Consider the following 25,717-nt stretch of genomic DNA (forward strand, 5'->3'; position numbering starts at 1 on the left):
TCAATACGGCTATTCACATTTTCCCAACAATGACACCCCCCCCCCCCTCCTACACACACATTTGAAAAACAGGTATTGTAATATGTGATAACACGTTATTTCGGCGCATGCTTATGTCAGTGCTAATAGTCAAGCAGTGAACAAAAAGATGTTGAAAAATCATGTGAACGGTGCTAAGGCAGTGCTGGTCTGGTCTACAGCTATTGCACATACTTCATGCGAGCGGCCCTCGCTTCGCATCTCTGTATGTATGTCTCTGACTGCATGCAGAAACCATATGGTCTGCATGGGAAGTATGACCACAAGCAATGTTCACTCACTGGTCCATGTGAATGCATGTTTGTTTGTGCCACAAGAAAACTTTGATCACAGGAGGAAGCTATAAGTAATATGCTCAAGAAAATAAACGAGGAAAGAACAGATGTTTTGCCCCAACAGGACAAACCTTGTGACAACCAAGCTTCACAGTAGCCGCACATTACTGACTTTGCATCCTATTCAGTTTCTTTGCATCAGGGTGTTGTAAGATTCTCTTCTTCAGCAGTCACACACAGTCACACACATGAACACACAGAGCCAGAGCCGCAAACATAACCAAACACATGTATAAACTTCTACATTTCTGTCAAAAAAAAGAAGAAAAAATGCATACCTACTACAAGCTTTATCAGCTGCTTGGAATCTTTACTGCTCTGCTTGGGCTAGTATTCAGCTGCAGCAGATTTCCCAGGAGATGCATGGTGTTGCACCATGGCTGAACAAAGTCATTTTTGTATTGATTGTTCTTTTTTTAAGCAGTTTATTTGCTTTTTTCCCGAAAAAAGATATAGGGTCTGCCTTTTCGTTGCCATAAATGGCGAACTCCGTGTTGTCCTTACTGCCGTACACATTCCGCTCCGCAACTCTAAAATAAGTCGTGGTTCAAAACACACATGGAAACGTGCTTCAAACGTACACCACCGATGGTGATTTCTTGCTCCAACCCAGCTGTTGCAAGGGAAGCAGCATAGTTTCCAGCCAATTTTCATTCTGGACGAAGTTGAATGCACAAACTTGATCTTCCGATTCGTTCGTAGCAATAGCAGACGACACTATCGACTCGCACTTTCTTTTTAAACTTCTGTCACGCCAGCCTCTGCAACTGATCTGATTTTACCCAATAATCATCCTTTGCGTGTCTAGCACTGAAATCGGGGTAAAACGTGTGATAAACTGAAGATTCCACAAAGATATCCAAGGAAAATCGCAGCTGTAGATGTTTCACATCGCCTTTGCCAAGATCTGGCGGAAATTGAAGAATATTGCATTCTGGGAAGGCCGAATCGAACCGAACGAGACCGAGCATAAACGAAGTTTAATATCCGCGATTCGATTGGTCAGTAGCGAAAATTGTTCATACGGAATTTCCCGGAATCTTCATCGGTTCTCTTCGGCTCTTTGGAATGTCTTCTTGTTGCTGTTACTAACGGCGCGAAACCAGTAAACGGAAATTCCCGTTGTCCGCGGTATGAACTGATCTTAGCAAAGAAAAGACAACTCATTCCAGTCATGCAAACGTGACTACCGTTCACGATTTGTTTGACTCACAGTCACCACTCAAACATACGCATTTTTTTGCTGATTTGTGTGTTTTCAATACACAATTGCATACACATACATTGTTCATTTAGCCGTTTTGACCGTTTATGATTAATTCTGATCTAAAATCAGTACATCAGAGTAACCAGAAGAGGTTCAAAATCCAGAATCAGAAAGAAAACGGAAATGACCAGGGAACAAAAAAATCACTTTTTTCACTGTGGTGTCTGCCCTTAATGTCATCGTTTTTTGGTTTTTTTACAGGTCCATGGAGGAATCACAGGTGAAGACATCATCAAGAAGGTGAAACAGGCAGATAAGGTGGCGCAGAGAAATGCTGGGGCCATTGGACATCGCCCAGTGTACACTGTTCTGTTCTTTGACGAGGCCAACACCACAGAAGCCATAGGGGTCATCAAGGAAGTCATGTGTGACGGAACACTCAACGGACAGCACAGCAACCTGAGTCAGAGTCTGAAGATGGTGGCTGCTTGCAACCCTTACAGAAAGTGAGTGCTGCCTGGGTGCTATTATTGGTGTTGATGGGGTGTCATTTGAACACTTCTACCCGTAACGGGTGTTCCCACAATGGGCATTGCTTATCATTTCACGTATACATAATGGGTGATACTGAATTAATCCTGCGTTGCAAGACATGTTTGTTCAAGACTGCCTGTTAAACTGGTTTGAACTGTTCAAGGAGAGAGTTTCCTTCTATTGCACACAAGATGAAGGTTCAAGTTTCTCAAGGAAAGTTGCATTGGTATGTTCCAGACATTCTGATGAACTGATTGAACGATTGGAGAACGCAGGACTTGGCTATCACGTCGATGCTGAGAAGACCGTGGACAAGCTGGGTATGTTGGATAAATAATCACAAGCATGCTCTTTCTTGTGAGTCCTAGTACTCATTTATGATTCTCACTCCGTGTAGCGGTCCCAATTTGTTTCATAAAACATTTTCCACACGGAAAAGTGGCACTGTCATTATGTTTCTTTTTTCTAAATTAAACTTTTTTTAAATGTATTATTCTTGCACAAAATACCCTAAATGTGGATGTGCAGATACATTTTAGAAATGCTACGCTGAAAATTCTGATTTTTATTTTAATTGCTACACTTAAACTTTCTTAAGGGTTGGCAGGTCTGTGGGAGTTGCAGCCCATGAACTCTGAAGAAGAAGAAGCTTAGAATTGCTCAATATTTTGGTTCAAATCAATAAACTGCCAATAACAATGGCACCAATCACAGCAAAGTGCTCTGTGACAACATAAGTATCGTAATACATGTAATGGTAAAAACTTTTTTCTAGGTCCAGACATCAGCTCTTTAACAGCTTGGTTAGGTTCAGAATAATTGTAAGTAATGGCAGTCTATTGAGTACACACCTCTTGCCGATTTAAACCAGTTCTTGCGGTAAACATTTTGTAAAAATGAGAATTTCACTTTACATATTATACCGTATACGGTATCCCATATATGGTAATTTAGCCTGTTGTTAGAGCAAGACAAAACTAATAAGTTTATTGTATGCTGTCCCACAGGTCGAGTGCCGATGCGTCGCCTGGTGTACCGTGTGCAGCCTCTGCCTCAGAGCATGTTGCCGCTGGTCTGGGACTTTGGGCAGCTCAACACACGCGTGGAGGAACTCTACATCCGCCAGATGGTCAGACGCTATGTAAGTCATTTTCAACTTTGTTATATTGCCTGATGCTACAGAGATCACGGAAATTGTGTTCTGAGGCAGACTCCAATCGCTACAAATCTCAGTAGTTTGCATTGAGGAGGTGATTCCACTGAAAGTGTGGGAGTTTGTTGTCTTCTGTTCATGTATGCGAGTTATCCAGTGTTGAAGAACTTATTGAGTACTTGATTTTCTTCCTCAAGCTGTTCCCATCATTTGAGTCACTTTCACTTACTGTCATACAGTGACAACTCAGCTGCTTTAAGACTCACCATTCTTAGGCATCCTCTTCTTATAAGACCGTATTTCCTTAGATTTACTCGTCATAAATAAGTTATAGTTACAGTGATAACTGTAATGCCAGGCCCCTCTGTTGAGAGAACACCTCCCTATAAAGGACACTTCATGTTGCCTACCTTCTCTATTAATTTCACCAAAGGACCCCTTTGATATAAAACCACCCATAATGTGAGGACATTTTGGTTGGACCTAATTTCACCAAAGTATCCATCTCATGAAAGGCAACCTGTAATGTAAGGTCACTTTAGCCTGGTCCTCAGAGTGCCCTTTCACAGGTACAGCTGTACCTTTTTTTTAACTTTTGCCTCTTTGAGTCCTAAGTTTTCTCTGACATTTAAAGGTCTTGAAATAGAGGACCAATGTGTTACATGACAGTAGACCTGCAATAAAAGGACACCCTTGGGACAAGCCAAAAGTGTGCCTACAATCAATCAATCAATCAATATGAGGCTTATATCGCGCGTATTCCGTGGGTACAGTTCTAAGCGCAGGGATTTTTTTAATTTTATTTTTTAATTTTTTTTTATTTTTTAATTTTTTATATTTTTTTATGCAATTTATATCGCGCACATATTCAAGGCCCAGGGATTTATTTATGCTGTGTGAGATGGAATTTTTTACACAATACATCACGCATACACATCGGCCAGCAGATCGCAGCCATTTCGGCGCATATCCTACTTTTCACGGCCTATTATTCCAAGTCACACGGGTATTTGGTGGACATTTTTAGCTATGCCTATACAATTTTGCCAGGAAAGACCCTTTTGTCAATCGTGGGATCTTTAACGTGCACCCCCAATGTAGTGTACACGAAGGGACCTCGGTTTTTCGTCTCATCCGAAAGACTAGCACTTGAACCCACCACCTAGGTTAGGAAAGGGGGGAGAAAATAGCGGCCTGACCCAGGGTCGAAGACGCAACCTCTCGATTCCGAGCGCAAGTGCGTTACCACTCGGCCACCCAGTCCCTGCACAATGCAGGTGGCCTGTTGTGAAAGGTACATTTTGCTCATGATAATAGACCAAAGGACTTGATGAGATGGTCCTCTCATGGGAGCTGTCCTATCAACAGAGGATCCTCGCATCGCAGGTACCATTGTATGGATGGTTTTGTTATGCCAAACCTTGCATGTGTTGCAGGTGCGAAATGGACAACTTGGTGACCTCGACGAAGAGGGTATGAACGTCTTGTGCAAGATCCTGATGGAATCACAGGAGTTCATGCGTTTGCTTGCAGTAAGATTAATTTTTTAGTTTCATTGTGTGTCTGTTTTCCTTATCTTTCTTTTTTCTCTTTCATTCTGGGTTACATTAATTAAATTTTGCTTTCCTTTTGTTTACTTGTAAGGGCTTGGGGCTGGCAGGGTGGCAATTTTCCATACCTCAAGTTTGCTTTGTATACATGTTTGTGCCCTGCGCCTTGTTTAGGGTTTGTAAAGGCAAACTGTGTGTGTGTGTGTTGGGTGCATGTGTGAGTATGTGTGTGTGTGTGTGCTGGTATGGTCTTGTGCACATAGGTTTGGGGAGGGTGGTAGAGAAGTACTTTGGCAGATGCAGAGAGTTACACTCTTTTATCTTGTTATTCTCTTGAGTCTGGTAAAATGGTTTCGTTTTGTAAATGCTAATAACCCGAATAAAAACCCTAATAATTTGTCTGCCTGTAGGATGAGTGCAGTTTTGTGAGCTTGCGTGATGTGGACCGCGCACTGACAGTGACCGCTTGGTTCCTTCAGCAAGCACAGGAATCACGCACACTCTTCAAACTACTGGACAGAAAACTGTATCCACACAAATACAGGGACAATGATGACCAGGAGGAATCGCTTGGCTCATCTTCCTTGGACTTGGTTGATGATGAGGAAGAAGAGGTACTATGACCGGAGGGAGAATGCTACAGTGGAACCCCCTTTTAAGACATCCCAAACCCCCCGCGGGTTAGGGGGAAGAATTTAGCCGATGCTCCCCTGCATGTCGTAAGAGGCGACTAACGGATTCTGTTTCTTCTTTTACCCTTGTTAAGTGTTTCTTGTATAGAATATAGTCAATTTTTGTAAAGATTTTAGTCAAGCAGTATGTAAGAAATGTTAAGTCCTTTGTACTGGAAACTTGCATTCTCCCAGTAAGGTAATATATTGTACTACGTTGCAAGCCCCTGGAGCAAATTTTTGATTAGTGCTTTTGTGAACAAGAAACAATGGACAAGTGGCTCTATCTCATCTCCCCCCTTTCCCTGTCGCGATATAACCTTCGTGGTTGAAAACGACGTTAAACACCAAGTAAAGAAAGAAAGACATCCCAAATCTAAGAAAATCAGGTCTTATACAGTTGGTAATCTTAAAAGAGAGATACATTTACGAAGTTTATGAATTGAAATATCTGAGGTTTTAGAAGGGTGAAGTCTCAAATCAGGTGTCTTATAAAAGCAGTGCTTCGATGTATTATTTGTTTTTTATGTTTTTTTCACGATACTAAATGTGTGATAGGAGTTTCTATCTTGAAGCAAATTCAGGAAGCAACTTGAAATACCAGTCATGCAGATCACTGGCTCTTGTGCATCTCACTCGGTCATCTGGGCTTTAAATGCTAGGATCAAACCTGCACATGTGTGCATCCACTTACACGTACACATATATGCACGCACATGCATGCACAACACACACACACACACACACACACACACACACACACACACACACACACACACACACACACACACACACACACACACACACACACACACACATATTGTAGGACATTTAGATGTACAAATACAATTATTGAAAATGTTGGTCTTAATACCTTTAGTTATTTTCCGGTTTTTACTTTGTTTTGTTCTAGGATGATGATGATGATGATGATGACTTGTCTGACTTGACAAGAGCTGTAGTGCTGGCATTGGGTGTGTGTTACCGAGCATGTCTGCGCAGTAAACGTGACTATGACGAACACATCACCAAGCAGTTCCAGCCTCCGTTCACCCTACCTGAGGGTGTGGACCAGTTTGCCCTCATCATAGACAGGTATGTGCCCACATTAAAGACAGGTATGTGCCCTCATCATAGATAGGTATGTGCTCACATCATAGATAGGTATGTGCCCTCATAATAGACAGGTATGTGCCTTCATAGACAGGTATGTGCCCTCATCATAGACAGGCATGTGCCCTCATCATAGACAGGCATGTGCCCTCATCATAGACAGGTATGTGCCCTCATCATAGACAGGCATGTGCCCTCATCATAGACAGGCATGTGCCCTCATAATAGACAGGCATGTGCCCTCATCATAGACAGGCATGTGCCCTCATCATAGACAGGCATGTGCCCTCATCATAGACAGGCATGTGCCCTCATCATAGACAGGCATGTGCCCTCATCATAGACAGGCATGTGCCCTCATAATAGACAGGCATGTGCCCTCATCATAGACAGGTATGTGCCCACATCATAAGCAGATACATATGCCTTCATAGACAGGTACTTACCCTAATCATGGACAGGTATATGCCTTCATAGACAGGTACTTGCCCTCATCATAGACAGGTATATGCCTTCATAGACAGGTACTTGCCCTTATCATAGACAATTATATGCCTTCATAGACAGGTACTTGTCTTCATCATGGACAGGCATATGTCTTCATAGACAGGTATATGCCCTTATCACAGACAAGTATATGCTCTCATAAACGGGTATATATATGCCTTCATCATAGGTATATGTCCCCCTCATCATAGACAGGTATGTGCCCTCATCGTAGACATGTATACGTCCTCATAGGCAGGAAAATACCCTCATGATTGACAGGGATATGGCCTTACCATGGACAGGTGTATGCCTTCCTCATAATAGGCAGGAAAAGCAGTTTTCTACAGGTCTAGTGGACGTCAAAACAAAACATGTTAAAATGTCAGTCTCTCAGGGGCAGTTTTGAAGATTTTTCAAGCTTCTTGTAGTAGGGATTGATAACTTGTCTCCTTTCTGAATAGATTTTCACAGATGTCGTTTAAATAGCTTGGTGAATCCAGTCTATGTGTCCAATTTCAGATGTCAGGACGTGTTCCTGGACAGTGTACGCCTGGAAGACAACATCGCTCGCAACCAGGCGCTGAAGGAGAACGTCTTCATGATGGTGGTGTGTGTGGAGCTGCGTATTCCTCTCTTCCTGGTCGGCAAGCCTGGCTCCTCCAAGTCCCTGGCCAAAACCATCGTCTCTGACGGCATGCAGGGCAACTCGGCATACTCTGAGCTCTTCAAGACTCTCAAACAGGTCACTGGCATTGCGTTGTGTTGTGCTGACTGAACATTGTGTATTTTTCAGATGTTTTAAATTTTTCCTGTACTGTTTTAGCCATGTGAATATTGAACTAGCTACAGTTCGATTGTACTCTAACTCATCCTTCTACTTTTACATTTGACGGCTGTTTTATACTCAAACAACCACTGATGAGATGAATAAGAACATTATGCAAAGCTCTCCAGTGGTGCCCCACAGACTTTGCTTACGGATTGTGTTATCCTTTCAGGCCTGAACATGCAGCTGGGTGGGGAGGGGGCTTGTCTGAAGGATATGCCACAGTGTCTGCTCCTGTTCACACTCACTTCAAACTCATGAAAACCCATTTTGTTTCCCCAGGCCCAGATGGTGTCGTTCCAGTGCAGTCCCCTGGCCACAGCGGATGGCATCCTCGGAACGTTCCGACAGTGTGCTCAGTTCCAGAGCGGCAAGAATAAGGACAACTTTGTGTCGGTCGTTGTGCTGGATGAGGTGGGGTTGGCTGAGGACTCCCCTAAGATGCCGCTCAAGGTAAGAGAGAGAGAGAGGGTTGGGTGAGGGAGAGAGAGAGAGAACTGATATGGGTTGTTCTCGGAAACATGCATGTGCCTGTTTCTGTGACATGGGCTCCAAAAAGTAAACATGCCAGTGGAGACAGAAGTTTATCACATGTAGAAAAAGGTGGTTCCACAAGAAAATCTGTTAGAATTCTGGAATTTGCAAGCAGCATTCAGCCAAGCTAACATGCTTTGGCAAGAACGTTGTATGATTCGAAATGATTTGGTTAAGGTAATCTCACTTCATCAAATTGTCTCTCGTAAGCTTGAAGTAACTCCTTGGCATCAAATGGAAGTGTAATGCTAATGGAACGCTTTGCAGTTTGTCGTTAATACGAGTAATTTATTTTAGCTGCATTTCCTTTCATTTAGTTATCGATTTAAACTTGTTTTCAATAAAAAATTGCAAGCCATACTCGAATTTCTAAATAATATAAAAAAGATTGAAAAACATCAAATTCTACCGATTTCGCTAAGCATCACATGACTTTCAGCGAGATCACCGAAACGCTACAGGGACTCCACCCTGTGGGATTCCCTGTATACAGGGAATCCTCCTACAGGAACTCCACCTACAGACTCTCTGAGAATCCCACTCTTTTGGTCGACATAGACCCCATCAGCCATATCAAGTCTACTATTGCTCAGCTATCCTGTGCTTATGAATAAGAATGCAGATGAGGCAAGCTATACACACAATTGTTCACTGAAGTTCAGGACTGAAAGTGGAGTCCTTGTGTCCCAACCAAAACATAAATGTTGTCGCGCTCTATTTCATGACATTTTCTTCAAAGTGATTTTTTTCTGCAAATGAATGTGTTGTGCAACATGTATTAAGTCAATTGATGGTGTTAATATGTGATAGAAACTCTCATATCGTTGCTGTAATTCACAAACCTTGTATCTCAATTTCTGAGGTTTTGGAACTAAAACAATAGTAAGCTCCCTTATTTGTTTGCTCGTGTGGTGATAAAAGCTCGTAGCTTCAACTTCTTTCTAAAGTGAAGAAAAGTTCCTGAGAAGAAAACTCGTATCCTTGTTTGTTTGAAGTGAGCGGCAAAAATAAAAGCTCAAGTTAAACTTACGAGGTTTTCGTGCCACACTTGGACGGAAAGTATGTCATAATATGAAAGATACGGTCTTTCTGCTGTTGTATTTTTAGCATATATGAAACAAAACTCGTATATACCAATTCTGGATGAGTCCATTGGATAAAAAGCTCCTATGTCTTAACATTTTCTCAGTTGTATGGAATATCATTAATAACTGACATTAACACACATTAAGAATGGTATTGCACTGTTTTAAAGAAAATATCAACCCATGAATTGAAGTTATATTTGAAGCTGGGATTTTTCAAAACATTTTTTTCTGTTTTTCTCAAAACAGCAAAAATTGAGATACAAGGTTTGTGAATTACAACGACGATATCCTGTCTGGAAGAGCATTTGTTCTGTTCAGCAAACTGATGTTACAAATCCGGCATGTCGAAAGTGGGTGTTTCTATAAAAAAAAAACGATGATCCTATTACCAAACACATCAAATCAAACTCTTTAAAAAAAAAAATATTAGATCATTATAAACAATATTCAAAACTATCTGCTTATTGTGACAGAACTGTCAGCTCTCAATAAGAGTGAACCCTATATACACCGCACATGTTTCCGAGAACAACCAATACAGTTTGTAAGGTGGTTGAAAGAGCAGGTGATAGTGCAGTTACAGAAACTACCACAATTCATACAAGGGTGTTACCAAAAAAGTTAGCATTTCTACATGTTCACTAGGTGTAATAAAGCTGCATGTACTGCAGTCCTGAATCTTTTGTCGTCAGGTATGTGATTTTCTTCTGCAGACTCTCCATCCGCTACTGGAGGATGGTTGTCCAGGAGATGAGGTGCCCGAAGACAGCAAGAAGGTCAGTTCAGCGTGATCATTGACTCACTTGTAGCAAGTGAGAATTTACTGGCACTTTGGCAACTTAGTTCATAAATCCTATTGGGAGTTGCTTCCCTTTTCAACACATGCCTGCCGATATAATTATGAGGGCTGTCTCAAAAGTTCGTAGCTTACATATGAAAGAGGTTAGCAAGAGCAAAAGCTACAGAGCATGGTCTAAAATGACTCATTCAATTTGGAGGTGTTGAATGTTGGTACAGGTGGCCTTCATTGGCATCTCCAACTGGGCGCTGGACCCAGCCAAGATGAACCGTGGCATTCTGGTGCAGAGAGACGTCCCTGACCAAGAGGAGCTCATTGAGACAGCAAAGTAAGTCTGACAGGTACTTGGTTTTTGTCGTTGTTTTTGCTTGTTTTAAGTTGTTGCTTTTTTAAATTATTTGTTGTTGTCATTGTTTTCTTATATTTCTTTTTGTTTATTCCACCATCGTGCCAAATGTTCTCTGTTATGTCATCAGTGCATACACGCATTTGTGTCGGCAGATATGTGTGTGTGTATTGGATACCTTTACGTATTTGCTTATAATTCATTCATTTGCTCAGCCAAACTGTTAGCCATTTGTGAGGGATATCTTCCATCTGAAATGTGTAAAGAATATAGTACTTTTGCCTTTATCATTATGAAACATTATGAAACGTTAATTATCGTCAAACATGCCACAAGTGTATTGATATTGGGTTGAGGCTTCTGTGACATGATTTTCAAAAATGTTTTGCCGGTTTGTTCTGTTTTCTAGGGGCATCTGCTCAACTGAAGATACGCTGACTGAATTTAACATGCAGACGTTGATTCAAGGAATGGCAAAGGCATACCTCTCAATCTTTGATGAAGCCAAGCTCAAGCGAGAGTTCTTTGGACTACGGGACTTCTACAGGTAAGATCTGTTTGCTATAATACTCATGTACACATTTAAGCACAGAATTTGAATGTACTGTGCAGTTAAATGTTTGCCCTGAACCATTACTCCTCCTTTGGTGTGCTGTTGCCAAATCGAGAACAAGACAAGAGTTTTTAATTTGACAGCAATAAAATTGTACTTTAATATGGTTTTGGATAGATAAGATAAGATAAGATAAGTTAAGAAAACTTTAATGTCCATTTTCATTTTACATAAACATGGAAATTTGTCTTTTGGCACCACATCGCACAAATAACACAAACACATGATCATAAAGCATATTTTAACATAAGTTCACTACTAAAATTTTGTCTCATAACATAAAAAGTCCTCTGAAGGGTAACATTTTTATATTTCTCTTGTTCGTCAGGCATGACTATGTTATGAATTCAGAGTCGAAAAGGAATCTGTCATTTGCAAATTGCCTGTCATGGATTTCATAAGGCCTGTTTCTGAAAACTGGAATTGATGCAGATTGGTTACAAAAATTCAAGATTCAGTTGCAGAGATTGCTATGAATGTGTGTGTGTGTGTGTGTGTGTGTCATGCATGCATGCCTGCTTGACTACATGCGTGTGTGTGTGTGTCATGCCCATGCATGTGTTTGTGTAGATCGATTCCCAGAAAATTATGGGATATATCTTTATGAAACTTTGCATGTGATTTCTTCCAGATGACAACCCCGGGGGTTGTTTTTAATTTTGTGTATAAAAACGTTTGATGACATCATATCCGTTGTTAAGGAGGAATCAAAATCCTTGACATTTTTGTCAAACATTCTTTGTCTCAGTCCGGACTATGGGATTGCATTTCAGCTTTGAAGCTTTAAAATCAGTATTTTCTCTGATAAAAAGTTTACCTTAAATCAAATACACAATATAAGACACAAATTCTTTATTACTCCTTGAACCCACAAATGTAGAGATATGTTATTTTTGTTCTGATAACAAGCTCAAAAATTAAAAAAATTATTTTCTTTTGACATTAGTTTGGTGAAGATGGTGTATGCGTTTGCGGCACATTCCAAGCAGCAACCATCTCCCCGTCAGCTGATCGCCGCAATCAGACGTAACTTTGGCGGCCTGGACTCCATCGACCCCGTGGAATCCTTCAGGAAAGAGCTGCCCTCTAGTTTGTGTAAAGAGAAGGTAAGCAGACACATAATCTCACACTGACAGACACATAATCTCACACTGACACACTCTGACAGACGTATAATCTCACACAGACACATTCTAACAAAATATAATCTCACACAAACACACACCCTGACAAACATATCTCACACAGACACTGACTGACACAAATACATACAGACATATAATCTCAAACAGACACACACTTCTGACAGACATATAATCTCACACAGACACTCACTTCTGACAGACATGTGATCTCACACAGACCCACACTTCGGACAGACATATAATCTCACACAGACACACACTTCTGACAGACATGTAATCTCACACAGACCCACACTTCTGACAGACATATAATCTCACACAGACACACACTTCTGACAGACATATAATCTCACATAAACACTCACTTCTGACAGACATGTAATCTCACACAGACCCACACTTCTGACAGACATGTAATCTCACACAGACCCACACTTCTGACAGACATATAATCTGACACAGACACACACTTCTGACAGACATATAATCTCACACAGACCCACACTCTGACAGACATATAATCTCACACAGACACACACTTCTGACAGACATATAATCTCACACAAACACTCACTTCTGACAGACATGTAATCTCACACAGACCCACACTTCTGACAGACATGTAATCTCACACAGACCCACACTTCTGACAGACATATAATCTCACACAGACACACACTTCTGACAGACATATAATCTCACACAGACCCACACTTCTGACAGACATATAATCTCACACAGACACACACTTCTGACAGACATATAATCTCACACAGACACACACTTCTGACAGACATATAATCTCACACAGACACACACTTCTGACAGACATATAATCTCACACAGACCCACACTTCTGACAGACATATAATCTGACACAGACACACACTTCTGACAGACATATAATCTCACACAGACCCACACTTCTGACAGACATATAATCTCACACAGACACACACTTCTGACAGACATATAATCTCACACAGACCCACACTTCGGACAGACATATAATCTCACACAGACACACACTTCTGACAGACATATAATCTCACACAGACACACACTTCTGACAGACATATAATCTCACACAGACCCACACTTCTGACAGACATATAATCTCACACAGCCACACACTTCTGACAGACATATAATCTCACACAAACACTCACTTCTGACAGACATGTAATATCACACAGACCCACACTTCTGACAGACATGTAATCTCACACAGACCCACACTTCTGACAGACATGTAATCTCACACAGACCCACACTTCTGACAGACATATAATCTGACACAGACACACACTTCTGACAGACATATAATCTCACACAGACCCACACTCTGACAGACATATAATCTCACACAGACACACACTTTTGACAGACATATAATCTGACACAGACACACACTTCTGACAGACATATAATCTCACACAGACCCACACTTCGGACAGACATATAATCTCACACAGACACACACTTCTGACAGACATATAATCTCACACAGACCCACACTTCTGACAGACATATAATCTCACACAGACCCACACTTCTGACAGACATATAATCTCACACAGACCCACACTTCTGACAGACATATAATCTCACACAGACCCACACTTCTGACAGACATATAATCTCACACAGACCCACACTTCTGACAGACATATAATCTCACACAGACCCACACTTCTGACAGACATATAATCTCACACAGACCCACACTTCTGACAGACATATAATCTCACACAGACCCACACTTCTGACAGACATATAATCTCACACAGACCCACACTCTGACAGGGTGGGAGTCTTAAATGGGGAGTTACACTATAACAATTAAAGCATTCATGTTTCTGGCTGTTTCAGCGTCGTGACGGTGACCCTGATTGCACGCCGTCTGGTCTCATCCAAGCTGCTCTCAGCGGAGACAGTATGGGAGGGTGAGTGACTGTTTCTTATGTATGTGTGTGGGGGTGTGCATCATTGTCTGTCTGTCTGTGTGTTACGTATATCTGTATCTCAATATGAGGCTTTTATCGCGCGTATTCCGTGGGTACAGTTCTAAGCGCAGGGATTTATTTTTTTATTTTTTTATTTTTTTATTTTTTTTATGCAATTTATATTGCGCACATATTCAAGGCGCAGGGATTTATTTATGCCGTGTGAGATGGAATTTTTTTACACAATACATGACGCATTCACATCGGCCAGCAGATCGCAGCCATTTCGGCGCATATCCTACTTTTCACGGCCTGTTATTCCAAGTGACACGGGTATTTTGGTGGACATTTTTATCTATGCCCGTACAATTTTCCCAGGAAAGACCCTTTTGTCAATCGTGGGATCTTTAACGTGCACACCCCAATGTAGTGTACACGAAGGGACCTCGGTTTTTCGTCTCATCCGAAAGACTAGCACTTGAACCCACCACCTAGGTTAGGAAAGGGGGAGAAAATTGCTAATGCCCTGACTCAGGGTCGAACTCGCAACCTCTCGCTTCCGAGCGCAAGTGCGTTACCACTCGGCCACCTTATCTGTGTGGGACAGTCTGTCTAGCTGCCTGTATGTTGCATATACCTGTGTCTGTGTGGGTGTTTGTATGTATGTCTGTATGTTTGTAGCATATTACTGTGTCTGTTGCTCACAGTCTTTGCATATTCTGTCAGTGTGAACACCTTTTTCTATTTGAAGACATCAAGGGAGAAAAAGAGCATGCCGTAAATAAGTCACATGTTTGTTCAACTTTACAACTTTTTTGTATTGTTTGTTGTATTTTTCTGCCACTTTTCAAAACTTCTGTGCATTTACGTATACTATTTCTCATGCAGGGAGAGTCGTTATCTGCTGTTGCTGACTGAAAACTATGGAGGTTTGACCATTCTGTCAGAAAACCTGCTGGCTGATCGTCGCGTGGTTCCCATTTTTGGCAGCAGCTTTCCCAAAGACCAAGAGTACACACAGGTAAGGACCAGAAGTGAATTCTTGTTTGCTTTATAAGTGGCAAACAAAAAGAAGTTAATATTATGATCCATTTGTGTTGAGGTGTGGACGGAGTTTGGACGTAGCTCAGTCAGTAGTACTGTCTTTGTAACAAGTTTGTCTCTACTAGTGTGGGTTTGGACAGATTTATTTCTCAGTCAACTTTGGTGCAGACACTCTTCGGTATCCGAACACCCCCTTGTGCGCACATGTGCACGATAAAGATCCCAAGCTCACAGCAAAAGTCTCAGGGTTTGAAAATCCCCAAAGACATGCATGAATTATCTCTAGTCTCTCATCAATATGATTGTTATCTTGATACTTTGATGAGACAAGCCTATCTGCAGGAATGTCGAAGAAGATAGCCATAGTGGGCTTGTTCGAGTATAAAATGTCACAAGACATCATCAACGTGTAGAGGTTCGGAAAAGAATGTTCTGTTGTTCTTTTCTTTTGTTTCTCTTCTCTTGATGTGTTACGGACTCTTTCTGGACTCACTCTCTCGGACACAACAGATGACACATGTGACAACATCAGCAGGTTACTGGCATGACAAACTTTATTCCTCTGTCTCTCTATCTTCCCTCCTCCTCTTCGCCAACCCGACCGAGGCCGGTGGCTACAAGCCACAACATACAAAGTTGCTCTACATCTCCTCAGTCAGCCGAGACACGGACTGAACGAATGAATGACTGACTGACTGAATGACTGAATGACTCCTCCTGAATGACTCCTCTTCTTATGCTGGTACCGGGATGCTATTTATACTGCCCGCGCGGACTGCACTGCAAGCGGCTCTCAGCAATTTCCAAAAAGGCCGTCTGGCACTGCCTGATAGCCAAATCTGTGTTTGTTTAGAATCTTTAACAGCTAATAACTTTACAAAAAATGCACACATTAGAAATCGGTTTGTTGCTATAAAACCAGCGTGAAAAATACTTATAACACATGTTATAAAATATAACTTTAGAAGTCCAGATCAAAAAGTAATTATGACTAATTACTCAGAATGAATGACCGATTAACGATCAAAACCCAGCAAAATAAAGATTGCTAAACTCGATCACTTCCTGCACCAAATACAATTCACTCCATTACAAGATGAACTCCTGAACTTTCCATACATGTGTCATACTTGTGGTAAAATGGAACTTATGACGAGTTATGTGACGTTAAACTTGATAAAGAAACACAGATACTAAAATGACGCGTGTGACGTCACGCGGCGAGACACCGGTCGAACTGAGGGGAAAACTTTGATTTACTCGATCCAGACAGTTATTAATGCACTTTAACTCAAAAAGTATCTTAAGGGAATAAGAAATGAAGTGCACTAAGTTAGATTTATGGAAAAGTTACAATTATGGAGATAATAGGGAAATTCCAGACGTCACCTACTGGGCGCTAAAATTCAGATAGCGTGGGACGTTTGGGGTCGAAGCTGATCGAACATTAAAGCAATTTAAGGACCAACAGGGCCTTAAAAAGTACTTAAGCACGAACATACAGCAACATAATATCTATATCCATGCATTATTAACATCTAAAAGTAATATAAAGCCTTAGATTGCATAAAATAGCACATGCACTCAATCTATTTTTAGACAGAATCAAACATGGCCGCCGCTCAAATGTAAACAAGCTATGTTTGAGCACGGCTGGTACACACCAGTACTTTTTGTTAACAATGAATAGACACCTAACACAAAATGATCGGCAACAAAGACTAAACTGGACAATGACAACAGCTTAACTCTATAATTAGTGACTGGTCACCCTGTCACAAACGTATAATCAATCTAGGACAACCCTATACATAGTGAAATGTTTTAGTCTGTCTTGTCTCAGACATCCACACACACACAACACAGTATTTAGCTGTTTTTGACCAACACAATTCAAGGGTTCAAGAGGGGGATGGGGGTGGTTGGGGGATGTCAGGCCTTCAACTATGTAGATATGACAATTTTTTTAAGGGGGACAAATGGCCCGTCTTATTCTCCCAGGCTGAACCCTGATTATCTCATCATTATGCGTTATTCCTTCTACTTTAAAGATTACTATGTTGACATACCAGAGAATTTTTTATTTTAAAATTTTTTTTGTGTCTTTGTCCAAAGGCTCCAAAAAATGGCCTTTCTTGTTTTTGTTGTTGTTTTTTACTTATTCTTTCATCACAGATTTGCCGCAACATCAACCGCATCAAGGTGTGCATGGAGACAGGACAGACAGTGATCCTGTTGAACCTGGAGAACCTCTACGAGAGTCTCTATGACGCTCTCAACCAGGTCAGATTCACATATTGATACCATCTGATGACACAATTACTTCGCTGTAACCATTGAATAGACAGGAGACATGATTTTGATGCTGAACCTGACTTGTGTAGAATTCTGTGACACATGAACATTTTACCTAAAACAGGTAATTATTGAGGTTGGTCAGCTTCTTATGACTGTGTATGAGTACACCCTGCAAAGGTGTATGTGATGTGATTGTGGTCATGTCAGCGGAATTCGTGTTTGCCTTGATGTGCTATGCATTCATCTTGGGTATTTTCCCCTCACACACTCACACTCACATGCACACACACACACACCAATACACACACACCACACCACACCACCACACCACACCACACCACAGCATGACACGACACCGACACGACACGACACGACACAACACATGGTACTAGATGAGCAGTATTTTAACAGTACAGTTTGTTGGGAGTCTGGATGAGGACTGAGTAGCTGTGTGTTAAACTGAAGAGAGCGCTTTGTATAATAAAAGCTGTATCTTGTGTGCAGTACTATGCCACGCTGGGAGGGGAACGCTACGTTGATCTTGGACTGGGGACTCACCGTGTCAAATGCAGGGTCCATCGGCAGTTCAGGTAAGTGGAGGTGTATGTATGGAGGAAAGCTATCATTTATTCCATTTGCTGCATTTTTGTGCATCATAGTACAATGTTGTTTCTGTTGTGGAGTACCAAATAATAAGTTGTAGAAAAATCACAGATGACATTCTTTGAACATAGCATGTGAATGAGGTGGGGGAGTAAAGCAGACACATAAGCATTTATACCACTTCAGAAGATGCTGAAGAAGTAGCATTGCAGTTATACATTTGCTGTCACTGACATTGTCTTCTGATTTGTATTTGTTATACCTGCAGACTGATTGTGGTGGCGGAAAAGCAGGTGGTGTACGACAAGTTCCCCATCCCGCTCATCAACCGACTGGAGAAACACTTCCTGACGCTCAACAACATCATGACTCACGCTCAGTTGGCCATGGCTCAGAGGCTGGAGAAGTGGGCCAAGGACTTTGTCACCCCTCCTGGTGTCATGACTCGCCTCAGGACAAGGTGATTGTCACATACCTTTTAAAATGTGCATTTAGTATGCATATGTATGTGTTTCATAGAGTTATCCCTTCAGAAGCTCTTTCTTAATCATGTCAATTCCATAGTTTTTGCAGGGAGTATGACTGAGTCTTTGTTGTCAGTAGATTTCTTCTAACATGCGTCTGTTCATTTCTTAATGAAGACTGTCAGCTGTTTCATATTACCTTGTGTTGAACTGTTCGGGTGGTCTGCAGTTTCTGATGTTTGTGATGATTCGGTTTGCTCAAAGTGGTAGTTTGTTTGAGATGATAAAGTTTGCTGAAATTGTGTCCCCCAAAACAACACACCAGTTTTCAGTGTTTTGCTCAGTTTGTTCTGCATTTTTTTCTCCATTGCATTGTGCCATCATATTGTCTTGACAGAAACCGGAAGGAGGAAGCAGTGGGTGATGCTTTCATGGGCTATCATCCCGACACAGCCCCTGCCATTGTGCTAAAAGTCTGGGAGGAGCTGAAAGTCGCAAAGAACCCTTCAGCACAAAAGCAGGTAACTTGTCTTTCTTTTTGTGTTGGCAGTATGTGCAATGGTACCGATGAAACAACCCATTGGAAGATAAGCAGGTTATCTTGCCTTTCTCTTTGTGTCAGCATTAGGTATAATTGTAACAATAGTATCTTAGATTAACCTTTTAACTACCAACTTTTTTTTTATTGTAGAATCCCTCAGCTCCCAAGTTATTTTGAGCAAAGACAGTCAAAAACGAGTATGTTTGTTTAAATTATTATTACTCAGCTTCTAGTAGTCAGATTGATAAATGATCGAAGTCAGTCAAATCAGCGGTGTTCACTGAACTAACGCTGATGTCGGAGCCAGAATCTTCCAATTCATGTCGATTTTCGATGAGATTATCCAGCAGAGCAGTGAACTCTGGATCGCTGTCCTCGGAATCCATGTCGGAGACACGCACACAAAAATCCCGTGAAAAAAGATCGATTGAAACTCGCACTGAAGTCGAAAGCACTTGCAAACACAACTTGGCGGAAGTGAGACAATCCCACAATGCATTTGCAACCGTCTTATTACTACTGCTTGCGCACAACAACCGCAAACAACCGAAACAGAAGCTACACCGGCGAGGGGCGGTATCGGGCGGTATGGGAATAGCGGCAATGGCGGAAGACGGGCGGTATCGGGGGGTATGGTAGTTAAAAGGTTAAAGGACACCTTCTCGCCCAACAGAAGTGTCCCTTCATGCCAGGTGTCCTATCATGACAGCTACATAATAATATAATTTGTTCACGGATACAAATGAAAGTGTCCTTAATTAGGAGATGCAATCTTAGTGGAGGGGCCTCAAATCACAGGTACCTCTATGGTGGGATGGTGGGACAAATATACATGTGTATAGTGTACATTCTTGGTACAGTGGTACCTGTGATGAGAGGACACCCTTTGGGCCGGCAGAAAGTCACTACATTGCATGTGGCTTTTCATGAAATGAATACTTGAGTGTCAGCGCATGTTGCTGTGGTGTGCCACACCGGATGGTGTGTGTCTGTCTGTGTTTAATATTATATTTTGTTTTGTGACCACACCAGGTGCTGGGAGAGTGTCAGCACATGTTGCTGTGGTGTGCCACACCGGACGGTGTGTGTCTGTCTGTCTGTGTTTAATATTGCATGTTGCCTTGTGACCACACCAGGTGCTGGGAGAGTGTCAGCACATGTTGCTGTGGTGTGCCACACCGGACGGTGTGTGTCTGTCTGTGTTTAATATTACATGTTGCCTTGTGACCACACCAGGTGCTGGGAGAGTGTCAGCGCATGTTGCTGTGGTGTGCCACACCGGACGGTGTGTGTCTGTCTGTGTTTAATATTACATGTTGCCTTGTGACCACACCAGGTGCTGGGAGAGTGTCAGCGCATGTTGCTGTGGTGTGCCACACCGGACGGTGTGTGTCTGTCTGTGTTTAATATTACATGTTGCCTTGTGACCACACCAGGTGCTGGGAGAGTGTCAGCGCATGTTGCTGTGGTGTGCCACACCAGACGGTGTGTGTCTGTCTGTGTTTAATATTACATGTTGCCTTGTGACCACACCAGGTGCTGGGAGAGTGTCAGCGCATGTTGCTGTGGTGTGCCACACCCGACGCTGTGGTGAGGTCCCAGGAGGAAGAGTGGGGTGAGATCTACCACCAGGAGCAGCAGCATGAACACTTACACCAGTACCTGCTACAACGACTGCAGCTACACTCCACCGCCATGATCATGGCACAGGTATACCTTCTCACTTCAAATTAATCCTTTAACAAGGCAAGGCAAGATGTATTTCAAGAACCGGGGGGTTACATGAAATAAGTGAATAACAACAAAAAACAAATCAAATGTTTGCTTTTAAAACTTTGAAACAAGTTGAGTGACAAAGAAATACATAGATACAGTGATTATTATGTCTGGGAGCAATCAGAATGCTGCAAGGAAATGAACTTGAAAAATGTTCTTTGGACAAGAATAGCTCAGTTAGTAGCAGTGCTGGTTTTGAAACCAGTTGTTGCTTTTGACGTCAGTACAAACCCCATGTTCAGCAAGGCATTTATTTCCCAGAGTCAACTTTGTGCAGACTCTAGCTCGTCGGTGTCTAAACACCCCCGTGAGCATGATAAAGATACCAAGGTCACAGCGAAAAGTCTCATGCCTTTGAAAACACAAATACACATGTTCATGCAGGAAAACTTTTCTTTAGCACGACTATGTCGCTGCATGCTATCCCTGTGGATAACAGCCCGATTATCCTTGAGGGAATTCCCCAATGACAATAAGATATACCAAATACCCCAAAAAGAAAACATTGGAGGAGGTTCAGTATGAAGTAATTTCAATGTATTTTGTATCATATGTAGCAATAGTTCAGTATTTGTTCAGATGTTTATGTTGTGTAAGCCCAAGCTGAAGACTTTTCACAGAGACTGTGTGTTGTGTACAGGTGACGACCCACTCCAAACTGCTGACGGAACAAGAGAGAGTGGAGCTGTGTGAGAGTCTGCCAGGTGTCAGCTCCATCACCCTGCTGTCTCTGCAGGCTTTTGACACCGAGCAGCAGTTCTGCCAACAGCTCAGGTATGTGTTGTCTGTGGCACAGTTTAAATGGGCAACATTATTGACTTTTCTTGCTGGAGTATTGTCCAGTATTTGTTTCAGTGAACATAACTTATGTAACCTTTCTTGTTTTAATATATTGATTTTCAGGTTCTTGATTTAGGAAGGTTCCCAGTCTATCTGTTTCAGATTCTGCTTAGTTTTAAAGCTCAAAAAGCTTTCCTTACACTACCAAGAATTTGTTTATATGCAAAGGATTTTGTGAAGTGTTCAGCTGCGCTGCTTCTGAGAGAGAATCTGCCCTCAATAAAGATTTTTGTCTGCATTAGGTCTTTTCTTACATTTTAGATCTGGTAGAGTAAGATAAAGAACATATAAAGTCAGAATAAAGTTTCAAAAAGTCACTTGGATTGACGGTTGCTTAAGTCTTGTATTCCAGACAGTTCTTCATTGTCAACAAAGGGGACTGGAACTAAACCCTGATGTAGAGTGTCATAATTCATAGAAAAGCTGAGTTGTCTTGAGTGTTTCAATCTCGTTGTGTTCCAGACTGTTCTTCACTGACAACCAGGAGGGCCAGAAGCTGCTGCTAGTGCAGTGTGACAGTGGGGACTTGAACCAGAACCTGATCAAGTGTGCCCAATACTGCATGCAAGACCTGCGACCGCCAGACTCCAGGCACCATCACGTGGTCTTCATCATCCAGCTGCCTCGCCTCGCTGGCGCCTGCTTCACTGGATTCCTGGTGGGTAGCGTAAGAGACAGTTTTGTTATGATGCTGCTCGTTTGATGTTACAACTTCTTGCAGCTAATGACAAGGCAATCCCTTGTTTTTATTCATGTAGGACTGTTCGAGTTGGTGTGTTCTATCAGACCATCAGACCGCCACCAGAGTGTGAACAGACTGTTGTTGGAATGAGGGGAATTACACGAGCGTCTTTATGACATGAATAGTACACATGCATGCACACACACACACACACACACACACACACACACACACACACACACACACACACACACACACACACACACACACACACACACACACACACACACACACACACACACACACACACACACACACACACAGAATACAGAATACAGAATACAGAATCTTTAATTGCCCAAGGTTGGGAATTTGTGATGACACACACACACGCACACACACACATACACTAACACATACACTAACACACACACTAACACATACACACACACATTCTCTCTCTCTCTCTCTCTCTCTCTCTCTCTCTCTCTCTCTCTCTCTCTCTCTCTCTCTCTCTCTCTTTCTTTCTCTCTCTCTCTCGTTTTGTGTAAACCCCAGATTTCTACAATCCAGGGAGGTAATTGGCACTGCCTACACATCGACGACCTTTGGGCTCCAGAGGGGAATGTTCCTTCCATCACTGTTCTCCAGACACACACACCCGCCGAACTTATCATGGCGTCTGCATCCACCGCTGATTCAGAGCAACTAAATAGTAACAACAGCAGTAATGATAGCACCAGCAGCATCCAGCCTGCCTCAAAGATTTGGGATGAAGCTGAAAAATCTGCGGAAAGTGGACAACCTGAAGAGGTAAGATTTTATTACTGCTCGCCCAAAGAAGCTATGCAGATGTATTATGGTGTAGATCTTTACAATGAGAAAACCAATTCCACTGGTAGAAAAAACATTAACTTTTATGAAACAAATTCTGGGGGCCAATAATTTGAAAATGTATACATTTTGCTAAAACTTTATATAAAGGATCATCTTAGTTATTTACATTAGTATGCCAAGTTTTATAAAGATGGGTTAAATAAACACTGGAGATACAGCTTTGACATGATTTTCAAGCCGTGCGCCCGCTTAAGACCTGATTTTCTCAGAATTGTTCAAGTTGTCAACGGGGGTTCCTCTCTATGTTGCCTTCTGTTTGTTCCCTGATTCTTGTAACTTGAACACAAGGAGATGGTGTGTTTGTTAGATGGCGGTTGATGTGGATGACATACAAGTACTGGTGGAAGCCGGACCCAGTCCTACTACTGAGACGGTTGCCACTGAGTGTCACATCCCCCACCCTCAGGGGTTCGATCCACGATACGTCAAGCAGCTGTTTACATCTTGCGTTCAGGCGGCAGCGGCTCAGGTCAGGGACACTGAGGAGGGCACGGCACGTGCAACACATCGTATCACAGTGCTACTCCACCTGATTGAAGGTTTGCATTGTGTGTCTCTCTGCTGCCAAAGCATGAATAATAAGGATATTTATATGGTTACTGTAATTATAGTGCCGATATTTGTATACAGCAGACAAAAAAGGAAATACATGTATCCTACAATTTTGGAAGAAATACTTCAGGTCAATGTGGCCTGAAGGCAACTTTTGTCATGTAAACTCCCTGAAATGATGCCCTAATTTCCCGTTTTCAACCTCTTGGTGGACATCTGCGTACCTTGGTCAGCATGTGATAATGACAAAGTATGCAAGACAGCCGTACAAAAATTACCACTTTGTGTACGCTGAAGTCGCTGAATTTTGCCAGTTCTAATGTTCTGTGATCAATTGTTTGTTCTAATTAAAAAGTTGAGTTTTGGCTGGGTCAGTTTTAGGGTTACCCTTATTTCAGTCATTGTCACCAGACCCCTGTTATAGAAACTCTCAGTTTGAAAAGCACAAGATTCTGTCTTGTTCAGCATAGCAAGTTTTAATAAAATAACATGCATATGAATTGTTAATTGTGAAAACAAAATCTGGTCCAAACTTGTGTGTGTGCAAAGGCAATTTTGATGCATTGGAGCACAAGCGTTGATGAGGTCTCTGTAATACTCGAAAAACATGAAGACAAAACATTTTTGCTACTTTCTCTTGCAGAAAACAAAGAGTTCTTTGCAGGACTGCACAAGCTGGTGGGATCTATACTAAAGCAGAAGGAGATTTGTTCAGTTGAAGCAGAACGTTGGCTCTCCAGAGAAGCTGCTAAACTGGATTCCGTCAATAAGGCAGGAACTTTCAGGTTTGTGTGCTAGAATGCTACAGTGGAACCTCCTTTTTAAAGTGGTCAATTCTGTCTGACCGTGTGTGCATGTTTGTTCTTTTGTGCATTATGTTATGTCTCACGCTTTCCTTCTTTACCCCTACTAAATCAAACGTGTGCAATATTGTATGTTACATGCTTTGGAGCATGGCAAGAACAGAGTCAAACTCGCAAAAAGACACTCTCGGTTGTCCTTTTGTCTATAAACTTCCACAAGATATACCTGTTATGAAAGGCAACTTACAATGTAGGTGTGGGACACTTAGGTCCCAAGGCGTTCTTTCATCACAGCTATAACTGTATTTGCATTGTGCCACGAGATTACACAATTTTTTTTTCAATTGCAGAAGTTCCTGGATGCAGTATGTGGAGAACAAAGTGGTGCCGGTCCTTGCCGGTGCTGTCGCCTACCTGGATACCAACCACAACCTGGACATTCTTTACAACGCTTACACCTCCGGCCAGGACACTCCCACACCTGAGTGGGTGGGGCAGCTGTGGCTGGGCGTGCTGCAAGGTGTGTGTCAGCTCAACTACAAGCAGCTGCTGTCTGTGTCGGGAAAGGATGAGCTTGACGAGTTCACTGTGCGCCACACAGGGGCCGCTGCTCTCCCTTTCTCTGCTTGTCTCCCCTTCTCCTGGCTGCTGTGGGACCTGGTAGTCAGCACCATCTGTGAGGCCAAGAACATGCAAGGTAGAATTTTTTAAATTTTAGTTTTGGTGTTAAATATTTGCTTTTGGGAGTGTGTATTGGGCTGAACCAGACACTGTCAACTTCTTAGGACTGTGTAAGCTGTTCAAAATTCTGTATTCAGCGTTCAATATA

The 25,717-nt window shown here is 42.1% G+C and overlaps 2 protein-coding genes across 2 annotated transcripts in view; one reads left to right on the forward strand and one right to left on the reverse strand.

The window, feature by feature from the left end:
* Positions 1-25,717, forward strand: part of LOC138962192 (E3 ubiquitin-protein ligase rnf213-alpha-like) — a 106,590-nt gene that overhangs the window by 26,387 nt on the left and 54,486 nt on the right. Inside the window, exons 26-50 of the mRNA XM_070333922.1 lie at positions 1,843-2,087; positions 2,353-2,435; positions 3,123-3,256; positions 4,705-4,800; positions 5,229-5,432; positions 6,403-6,584; positions 7,611-7,833; positions 8,200-8,370; positions 10,253-10,315; positions 10,557-10,666; positions 11,094-11,231; positions 12,244-12,403; positions 14,315-14,388; positions 15,277-15,409; positions 17,608-17,715; positions 18,235-18,320; positions 18,602-18,793; positions 19,195-19,318; positions 20,875-21,048; positions 21,755-21,888; positions 22,417-22,612; positions 23,210-23,449; positions 23,841-24,072; positions 24,729-24,870; positions 25,239-25,585. Of these exons, the coding sequence (XP_070190023.1) occupies positions 1,843-2,087; positions 2,353-2,435; positions 3,123-3,256; positions 4,705-4,800; positions 5,229-5,432; positions 6,403-6,584; positions 7,611-7,833; positions 8,200-8,370; positions 10,253-10,315; positions 10,557-10,666; positions 11,094-11,231; positions 12,244-12,403; positions 14,315-14,388; positions 15,277-15,409; positions 17,608-17,715; positions 18,235-18,320; positions 18,602-18,793; positions 19,195-19,318; positions 20,875-21,048; positions 21,755-21,888; positions 22,417-22,612; positions 23,210-23,449; positions 23,841-24,072; positions 24,729-24,870; positions 25,239-25,585 (3,991 nt within the window). The remainder of the gene's footprint in view (positions 1-1,842; positions 2,088-2,352; positions 2,436-3,122; positions 3,257-4,704; positions 4,801-5,228; positions 5,433-6,402; positions 6,585-7,610; positions 7,834-8,199; positions 8,371-10,252; positions 10,316-10,556; positions 10,667-11,093; positions 11,232-12,243; positions 12,404-14,314; positions 14,389-15,276; positions 15,410-17,607; positions 17,716-18,234; positions 18,321-18,601; positions 18,794-19,194; positions 19,319-20,874; positions 21,049-21,754; positions 21,889-22,416; positions 22,613-23,209; positions 23,450-23,840; positions 24,073-24,728; positions 24,871-25,238; positions 25,586-25,717) is intronic.
* On the reverse strand, positions 12,444-14,148 carry LOC138960901 (uncharacterized). The gene is given in 3 exon segments (XM_070332534.1): positions 12,444-12,458; positions 13,234-13,540; positions 13,832-14,148. Coding segments are annotated over 3 exon segments (639 nt in total).

The sequence above is a fragment of the Littorina saxatilis genome, linkage group LG3 (assembly GCF_037325665.1).
Source record: "Littorina saxatilis isolate snail1 linkage group LG3, US_GU_Lsax_2.0, whole genome shotgun sequence".
NCBI lineage: Eukaryota > Metazoa > Mollusca > Gastropoda > Littorinimorpha > Littorinidae > Littorina > Littorina saxatilis.